The sequence below is a fragment of the Rosa chinensis genome, chromosome 7 (assembly GCF_002994745.2).
Source record: "Rosa chinensis cultivar Old Blush chromosome 7, RchiOBHm-V2, whole genome shotgun sequence".
In the NCBI taxonomy this organism is placed as follows: Eukaryota; Viridiplantae; Streptophyta; class Magnoliopsida; order Rosales; family Rosaceae; genus Rosa; species Rosa chinensis.
In genome coordinates, this window is record NC_037094.1 from 55,292,433 (window position 1) to 55,302,635 (window position 10,203).

At 35.4% G+C, this 10,203-nt stretch overlaps 1 protein-coding gene across 1 annotated transcript; it reads right to left on the reverse strand.

Moving 5' to 3' along the window:
- Positions 1-285: 285 nt before the first annotated feature.
- LOC112175729 lies at positions 286-1,817 on the reverse strand. Its single transcript, XM_040511519.1, has 7 exons — positions 1,775-1,817; positions 1,606-1,680; positions 1,386-1,499; positions 1,116-1,235; positions 791-1,029; positions 489-701; positions 286-371 (listed from the first exon to the last, which is right to left on the reverse strand). Exons 1-7 carry the CDS (start codon positions 1,815-1,817, stop codon positions 360-362), a joined length of 816 nt encoding a protein of 271 aa, XP_040367453.1. The 3' UTR covers positions 286-359.
- Between the last annotated feature and the right edge of the window lie 8,386 nt (positions 1,818-10,203).

Sequence of the window (10,203 nt, forward strand, 5' to 3'; positions counted from 1 at the left end):
GGGAATTTATATTAATTTCATCTATGGTCATGGTCAAAATATATACATTATAGAACTTTTGTTCATACGTATGCATCTTTAACAAGTTACTTACCCACTTTGCTTTTGCTCCCAAGTCCCAACCTTTTTTAGTGCTTTTGTACTCTGTTTCAAAGCGATCAATTGCACCTTGCATCTCTCTAGTCTGTGCTGCCTATTGCATTTAAACATATTCTTTTAACATCTACAAATATATATTGAAGCTATAAATTTATTAACAAAATTTATAAATATCTTACAATTTGCTCTTGGTGAGACATAAATGACTTTGACCCAGCTTTGTGGTGATGTGTCAACTTTGACCTATTTATAGCATTCTTCTATGAACGAATCTAAAAATTATTATGAAATATCAAACAATTAGTTGGAATCTGAATGAAAAAGAAAACTAATATAACAAAAAAGTGAACTGTGTTGAAAAATAGTTTAAAAAATAAACAATATTGTACCTGAAACTTTTCACTAGAAAAACGAGCACAGAGAAACTCCCATTCTTCCTGAGTCTTGACATCATCGTGTTTGTTTTCAATTGCTTCCTCGATTGTTGAAAATTTCTCAAAATGTTTCTTCAACTTATAACGAAAATTACAAAATACAGTCTGACATGTTGTAATTACATATCTCTCGACCCAAGGGAGAGACATGTCAATGTCAAACTTGTTCTGCATATAAATAATTTCATGTCAAACAAAATATTTAATTAAAGCAATCAATGTAAACTTACATTTCAAAAAAACAAACCATCACTCACCGTTATTCTTTTAACCAACTTATCCACTTCAATTTTCGGAATCTTCTTCCATTTTTCCACATTTAGTGGGGCATGGTTTCGAACTGTGAAACCAATTTCATTGGCCAACATTTCAGCATATGGGCCTGTAGGCCTGCCATTTTGTTCGGTCAGAGTGACAGGTATTTTAGCATTCAATTGAGAAAGCACCTTATCTGCATTCACTCCTCTTGTCTTTCCCCGCACCTTTTTTGTTGGACCTTTAACATAATTCTTAATTAATGTACACAAATATTTTAGTTCTCAAAATATAACAATATATATATATATATAATATTGTATATACCTGTAGGAGGGTCTTGATTACTGGCTGACATCACATTATCATTTTGCTCTTCAGTTGTAACATTTATCAATAGCTGATCATTAGCAGTTTGATGCTGAAGACGTGAACTAATTCTGACCCCTGTCATTATACATATAATTTAGGTATATCCTTCTAATTTGCAATTCATGAAAACAAAATTGCATTTCGCTCTCTTTTCCCTACACTTCTTAGTACATAAATAATTAAAGTGATAAAAATTGAATTCAAGAAGACTACAATACTACTTACCAGTAGTAGTTCGTTCTGTAGTGGTACCAATAGCAGAATTGAGTCCATCTTCTACAGAATTTTCGCATCGCTGATCAGTAGTTTGCACACGAGAGCGTTTACTTATTGCACTACCTGTTATTACACACACATGTTAAATTAATCAATAAGAGTCAATTAAATAAGTTAAATCTAACTCTCTATAAATATTGTTGTAGCAGAACAAAAATTGAAGAATTACCTGAAGTAGAACGGGATCCATTTGGGCATGGCTGATCAATAGTTTGCACACGAGAGCGTTTACTCGGTGCATTACCTGTTGTTATACATACATGTTAAATTAAATTATTAATTAATCAATCAGCTAAATGAATTATAAACTTATAAAAAAAACAAAATACAATACGTACCAGTAGTAGGCTTTTGGATGTTAGACACATTGGAACGGCGCATCTTGTGACTAATATTATAAAAATTGCAAAATCAACAAATAACAAACTTCTCTGTTAAAAAAGAAAAAAAAATCTATCACGATAGATAAGAAAGCAGTAGCCAAAGAGGCATTAATAAGCCTCAAATAAATATAAATAGAATAATTATCATTACAATTTGTCATTATAAATCTCAATCTCAAAACGTCACACATTATAATAAGGTTTAGTCCACACAAAAAAAATGAATAACAAAAAATGAATAGACAAAGGGTAGAAAATATGTGAACAAAAATTGATGGACCACAGAAGACCAAATTCCCAGAGAAGAGTCTACAATTTTTCAGAACATAACTAACATTTAGATATCAGCTAAATGACTTACAAGGGCATAAAATAATCACAAAGGAAGGCTCACAACCAAAAGAACCATACAAACTAGATTTAGATCACAACATCCTTCTTACTGCACATTAATTCTAGATTTTCAATGATGACCGCTCAAGAAGAAACAATTGACATCATCATATCTCATCCAATATTAAAATTATTCAATCCCTGCAACTCTACCTTCATTCGATTATAAAGTTAGATATCAGCCATGTGTTAAGAGTCAATTTCAACCCAATTATTATACCCTTTGTGTTGAACTTGGGATTACAGAATCCACCACGAAAAGAATCAAATCAACTAATTATGAAACTAACTCGAAGACACCTCAATCCAAGGAACCAAGTATAAACAATTCACTCGAAACACTTACAAATAACTAGCAATCGACCCGTTATGTAATTGATTTGTTATTGCACAGAAGCAAGTGAACCACAGATTCCAGTATATGCAAGTTGAAGTGAATTTGGGGAATTCGAAACAGAAACGGATAGAAGAAGAAGAAGAATGGCTAACAAATTTGGCAGCACAAACCCAATTAACTTCCCAATTCCATTCGATCCCAATTCGATCGAACTTTTGTTCTGTTTTTGAAAATAGGACCTTCGTTAATCAAACTATACAATAATTGTGTACAAGGAGGAAGAAAGATGAATCTAGTCTCTATAGAGATGAGAGCTTCAATTCAAAGATGGGAGATGCAGAGAAGGAGGCTGCACTGTGAGAGATAGAGAAGTAAAGAGTTTTCCATCTCTTAGGTTTTATCTCTTAATTGTTTTTCCTTTTTAGATTAGCGCTTTGTTTTCTTCTTTTTTTAACTTTCCCCGCCTTCGGTAAATGAAACCAAAACATCCCGCTTCTTTCTTCTTCTTTTTTTTTTTTTTTTTTCAATATGTCATTTATAAAAATAAAAATGTGTTTATAAAAATAAAAATGGGTTTAGACTTTAGAGGAGATAATGAGATATCATGTTAAGATGGAGATATCTAGTTAAGGCAGAAATATTTAATCGAGGTGGAAATATTCGCTCGAGGTTGAAAAATCTGGTCGAGGTGGAAATATCTAGTTGAGGTGGGAATATCTGATCAAGGTGGAAATATTCGGTCAAGGCGTGAATATCTAATCGAGGAGGAAATAACTTGTAGAGGAGGATCTCGATAGGATGAAACACTTTAAGGAGGATTTGAGTGACGAGAGATTTGCTCAAGGAAAAATCCGAATGAGGTACAATCTCTTTGAGATACAATCTATTCGAGGCATAATCCCTTCAAACAATAATTCTCTCGAGAGGATCAGTCAGCAGATTATTAGTTATCTTGATTCGAAACCCTTATATATATATAGACACATACACATACATATACATATACATATATATGTGTGTGTATACATACATACATACACACACACACACACACACACACACACCACAAGGCCTTTCTAGTGAGGGATCCATTTTTTTGGTCTTTTTTAGGGATAAGATATTAGACCAACTTTTCGATCATATTTTGACATCTCAACCGTTCAGTTTTTAGATCCTAATGTGTAGATCACCTCTACAAATTTTCAGCCAAATTGATTATCGTTAAGACATTCAAAACTGCGATTTACAATTATATGTATGAACGGTTCATGTTGAACAGATTCGGTTCGTCCCTTGATTTAATCTAGTTCGATACCTTAACAATCACCGATTTGACTGAAAATAGGCAGAGATGATCTACTCATATATACCTAAAAACTGAACAGTTAAGATGTAAATATGTGATCGAAAAGTGGTTAAATATGGAAATTTGTTCCTAAACTTAGGTAAGAAGATCCTTACCTGAGAAGGACTGTGTATATGTATATGTATATGTGTGTCTATAAATATAAATATATATATATATATATATATATATTAGGCCTTGTCAATGGCCTGGCCCGGCCCATTCATAGTGGGCTTGGGTCGGGCCCGGCCAGGCCTTACTATATTTTTAAATAATGGCGGGCCGGGTTTTATTATAAATCGAAAGATCCAAGCCCGTCCATATAAAGCGGGCCTTGCGGGTTTTTTCCGGCCGGGCCTTGATGGCTTTTTCAGGAAGGGCCTTGTGGGCTTTATTTATAATAAATATTTATAGACACTAATTTTTTTATAAATCTGTATTTATATATCATACATTTCAAAGAGCAACCTCTATCAATTCAAAGAAAATGAGAAAACCGACCGTTGGATGTGATTATTACAATAAATTATGCGTGTGGTTAAAAATTTAGTCAATTTCACCATAGTTTCGAACTCGATCGGATTGGTCAACCGTAGTCATTTGTATGTTTTCTTCGTTGACCGATGGCGTGACGACTGCTAAACGTGCTTATTTTTTTAATTATATCACGTTTGTAAATATTTCATCGATGGATGTGCTTGGACATAAGATAAAAATTTCAATTTTAATTATAAATACGTTGGTCTGTACTAATTTGCCTCCTAAAGTTGTATAACTTATACATTGCATTTAAATTGTTGAGCTTCATTCTAAAGCAAATATGAAGTGGAAAATGAATTCGGAGAAACCAACAGCTCGATGGAGAGATTGTAATGTTTTTATGGTGGTTGTAAAAATTTCAGCCAATTTGGTTCTCGTTTCGAATTCGATCAACTAGGTCAAACTTAGTTACTCTTATAAACCTATATATATATCATATTACTCTAAAGATCAACCTCTATCAATTCAAAGAAAATGGAAAAACCAACCGTTGGATATGATTATTACAATAAATTATGAGTGTGGTAAAAAATTTAGCCAATTTCACCTTACTTTCGAATCCGATCGAATTGGTCAACCGTCGTCACTTGTATGTCTTCTTAGTTGACCGGTGGCATGACGACCTCGAAACGTGCTTATTTTTTCACATCACGTTTGTAAATATTCTATTGATGGATGTGCGTGAACATAAGATAAAAATTTCAATTTTAATTACAAAGACGTTGGCCTATACCAATTAATTTGCCTCCTGAAGTTGTATTGACTTATATATTGCATTTAAATTGTTGAGGTTCATTCTAAAACAACCATGAAATGGAAAATGAATTCAGAGAAACCAACCGCTCAATGGAGAGATTGTAATGTTTTATGGTGGTTGTAGAAAATCCAGCCAATTTGGTTCTCGTTTCGAATTCGATCAGCTAGGTCAAACTTAGTTACTCTTATAAACCTATATTTATATATCATACACTTCAAAGAGCAACCTCTATCAATTCAAATAAAATGGAAAAACCGACCATTGAATGAGATTATTATAATAAATTATCAGTGTGGTAAAAAATTTAGCTAATTTCATCATATTTTTGAATCCGATCGAATCGGTCAACCGTAGTCATGGCATATAGAATATATATGCACATATTCTATATAGAAATAATTACAACAAATTCACACTCACACAAAGAGACATACACACACATATAATGATGATGTGGCACACTGAAGATTTCCAAATATATGTGCTGGGCCTTCTAGACATAAACTTGTAAAAGATGTTGCAGATTCCCGTCCAAGCTGAACTGTCTTCACTTAAATTGCCATAACTCTTTCTAGAAAAGTCGGAATCGCTAACCATAAAATTCTTTAGAAACTAGACACATGGGGCTTTCCGTGCATATAGTGTACAACTCCTAATTCTACCCGAGCAGTTCCCAGTAATTCAGGGAAGTTCGGTTCTAGATATGAACTTGTAAAAGATGTTGCAGATTCCCGTCCAAGCATAATTGCCTTCACTTAAATTGCCATAACTCCTTCTAGAAAAGTCAGAATCACAAACCGTAAAATTTTTCAGAAACTAGACACATGGGGATTTCCGTGCATATAGGGTACAACTCTTAATTCCATCCGAGAAGTTTCCAGTAATTCAGCGAAGTTAGGTGTTCTGCACAACAGTTTCTGTGTTGCAGATTCTCGTTCAAGCTGAACTGTCTTAACTTAAATTGCCATAAATCCTTCTAGAAAAGTCAGAATCGCAAACTGTAAAATTCCTTAGAAACTAGATACATGAGGCTTTCTGTGCATATAGGGTACAGCTCCTAGTTCCATCCGAATAGTTCCCAGTAATTCATCGAAGTTAGGTGTTTTACACAACAGTTTCTATGTTATTTATATAATATTTTTTGTTTGCGGGCTTTTACTGGCCGGGCCTATGGCGGGCTTTTTGATAGGCTGGGCCTGGCTTTTGGCCCTCCCAGCCGGCGGGCCTCCATCGGCCCACTTGATCTGTGGGCTTTTTGATGAGGCCTAAATTATATATATATATATATATATATATATATTTTTTTTTTTTTCTTCATTACTTTGAAAAGAGGAACAAAAGATTTCACTCCTACCCCCATGGTGACTCGAACCCATGACCTGGATCTTAAGTAGTGGGTGCTCTAACCACTGAGCTATATATATATATATATATATATATATATATATATTTGAAATTGGAAGGTTTTACATAATTTTCCGCCAAACAAATAACGACGAAATCATTATTTCCTCCTTAATGGTTTCTTTTGACGAGGAAATAGTTCCTCATAAAAGACGGACTTTAGCGAGGAAACCATACTTTTTGTGGCCATTGAATTTGGCGGGTTGTACACAATTTTCCGCCAAAATCATAACGACCAAATTGTTATTTCCTCCCTAATTGCTTCTTTTGACGAGGAAATAGTTCCTCGTAAAAGACAAACTTTTAGTGAGGAAACCATACTGTTGTCGCCATTGAATTTGGATGGTTTTACATAATTTTCCGCCAAACAAATAACGACGAAATCTTTATTTCCTCCCTAATTGCTTCTTTTGACGAGGAAATAGTTCCTCGTAAAAGACGGATTTTTAGCGAGGAAACCATACTTTGGTCGCCCTTGAATTTGGAGGGTTTTACATAATTTTCCGCCAAACAAATAACGACGAAATCGTTAGTTCCTCCCAAATTGCTTCTTTTGAAGAGGAAATAGTTCCTCATAAAAGATGGACTTTTATCGAGGAAACCATATTTTTGTCGCCCTTGAATTTGGCGGGTTTTACATATTTTTCCGCCAAACAAATAACGACGAAATCATTATCTCCTCCCTAATTGCTTCTTTTGACGAGGAAATAGTTCTTCGTAAAAGACGGACTTTTAGCGAGGAAACCATACTTTTGTCGCCCTTGAATTTGGCGGGTTTTATATAATTTTTTGCCAAACAAATAACGATGAACCTCCCTAATTGCTTCTTTTGACGAGGAAATAGTTCCTCGTAAAACACGTACTTTTAGCAAGGAAACCATAGTCTTGTCACCTTTGAATTTGGCGGGTTTTACATAATTTTCCGCCAAAGTAATAACGACGAAATCGTTATTTCCTCCATAATTGCTTCTTTTGACTAGGAAATAATTCCTCGTAAAACACGTACTTTTAGCGAGGAAACCATAGTTTTGTCACCATCGAATTTGGCGGGTTTTACATAATTTTCCGCCAAAGTAATAACGACGAAATCGTTATTTCCTCGTTGAATATTGTTTTCGTGATGAAAACATTCCTCACCCAAGTTTCATATTTCCTCGCTAATAACATGATAATTTAGACGACCAAATTATGGTCACCTTTAGTGATGAACTAAAATATTCATCGTGGAAAGTGGTGTATAGTGAGGAAAATATGTTTCTCGCAGAAAACCGAATGACATTTAGTGAGGAATCAAAATATTCCTCGTAAAAAGTGACATTTACTGAGGAAAATAAATTCCTCGCAAAAAACTTAGTCGCTAAAAAGCCTTTCTGTTGTAGTGTTAGATATAAATTGGTAACTTATAAGGGAATTGAACAATTTGAAATTCTGATTTAATTACTTATCGGATCTAGTTTTTGTCAAAAAGAACTCGAGCGTGTGCACATGGAATTGGACAAAGTATCGAAAGTCGGAAACGAAACAAGATTTGAGCGAGCACTCCAATTCTAGGTAGGGTGAGCCGTCCCTATCTTGTTAGTGGCTTTCTTGTGTGTGTATATGCTTATATATATATTGTTGCCTACAAAAGTGTTTGTGGATGCCAGAGTCTTTGCCTCGATGATTTTTACTGCATTGAATTGTTGATTATCAAAATTAAATGAAACTCGAGGCTAGACATTGCTTGTTATGATGAGATATTACATGATTGTTGTGACCTGAGAGTGATAGGAGTGATACTTCCTAAGGTGTCGAAACAGTGAACCTCCGGAGGGGCGATATGACCATATGTTGTGTCCAGTCCGTGTCACCTTAATAGTGTACGTAGGGAATCGACAGTGACGTCATATGGCATTGGGTCAGTAAATGGACACTCTCGCTACCCATCACCAGTAAGGTAAGTGAATGGATAATGTTGATGGATTTGGCTATGATCGGCAGTTGACCTGGTTACCGAGTACGGGAAACCAGAATTTCGGTCACAGGTGAGTTGGAAATCCTGCAGTTGAGTATCTCTGAGCTCAGGTTGATTTAGCATATTGCATATGCTTTATAAAAGGAAATAAATGTTTGTGGTTGCCGCATTTTCAAATGTTTTCAATTAACGTGCGCAATACTATGTAGTAAATATTTTTCAAGTATATTATTTTCAAACCTAGCATGGTAAGGTCGGCCCTTATTGGGCAAGCGAGGACGAAAGCTCACCCCTACAACAGTGTGCAGGTTTCAAGCATGTGGTCGAGGAGCTAGAAATGGAGGCACGTGGTTGGCTTGGCATACTTTGTTTAACTTTATGAAATAAAGGTCTTTGCATTTTCGTTCGGATTTTGAAGGTGTCCAATTCATTTACTTTCTGTTTGTTTGCTATTTAATTAGAGAGACCCACAACCCTGGGGCGTGTCTCTGTGTTTATTGTAGTTTAGTTGTAAATATTTCAAGTTGGACTTCGATTGTGTGCCCAAAGCCTATAACTCTTTTTAACTTCCGCTCAAGTCTTTGGGTTGCTAGAATGATTTGCTCAATAAAATATTTTGGAAAACAACAACCTAAACCCAAAAAGCCTTGCAGTTTCGGGTTAATGAGTTATCGGGATGTTATACGTGACATGTTGGTGTCTCATTGGCTCGGATTCACGGTGCTGTGGGATCCCTCCTACGGGATGCCACATATAATCGCTCCCATAATTCTGCTAAAGGAGGCTAATGGAGGTTTATTAGCGGGGCTAAATAGCTCTTAAGGATGCTGAGCGAGGGTGGTGGGTATCCGCCCTGAATGTTGTATTTTGGAACATGGTCGATTGCTTTTCAGGGTTATGGACCTTCTCGGATTACCATATTACGAGGCTTCAGTAAGTTGAGTTGGTTCATCCGTCTGTCTTCTCCCTTATCCGGTCTAGGACCGCTAGTGGTTTTGGCTCAGCTCAACACCTTGAGGCAGTGGGTCTCTGCTTTACTAATCCAAGACCTCTAGGCCAGGCTTGTGTAATAGTTTAGGGTTTACGGGGTTATTCAGGCCACGATCTCTATGGTTGTGATCCCTAATTCCTTTGCTAATTTGAACTTTCAACAACCAGTGTCTTCTTCTCCGGTAAAGATGGTGACAAAAATTCTTGCAGGTTCTCGACGATCAAAATTATGGCTGATGCGGACTATGTCAAAGCGGCATTGGTGAGTATTAACTTTTCCTAATTTGCTATTCCAAGTACCAATGTCAATGAGCCTCTTAACCCTGCAGCCACGCAATCGTCCAAGTGATGTAAGACTTTTATTTGGACATTCATACAAATCAATAAGGATTAAAGGCAAACCTTACCAGCTGATGCATAATAGCATTCCAGAAGTTTATAATTAGGTAGAATTATAATTAAATTATTGTCTAATTACACGAGATGACTTTAGGTTTTGCTTGCAAAATGAAGTAAAAATCAACTAAAATCTTTCAGTTTGGTGAGATTATGACCATTGACATCTGGTGCTCGCTAATTATAATTATTAAAGGAAATCAAGACCTCATTACGCAATTAATGTTCTAATGTTCATTATTTTGTAATGATATAATGGAAAGTTGTG

Bases quoted from the DNA above. Each gene is read 5' to 3' on its own strand.
- LOC112175729 (XM_040511519.1), bottom strand. From the start codon at position 1,817: ATGCGCCGTTCCAATGTGTCTAACATCCAAAAGCCTACTACTG. The intron at 1,236-1,385 runs GTAAGTAGTATT...GTATAATGACAG, and splicing joins TACAGAACGAACTACTACTG to GGGTCAGAATTAGTTCACGT. The intron at 702-790 runs GTGAGTGATGGT...ATTTATATGCAG, and splicing joins AGTTGGTTAAAAGAATAACG to AACAAGTTTGACATTGACAT.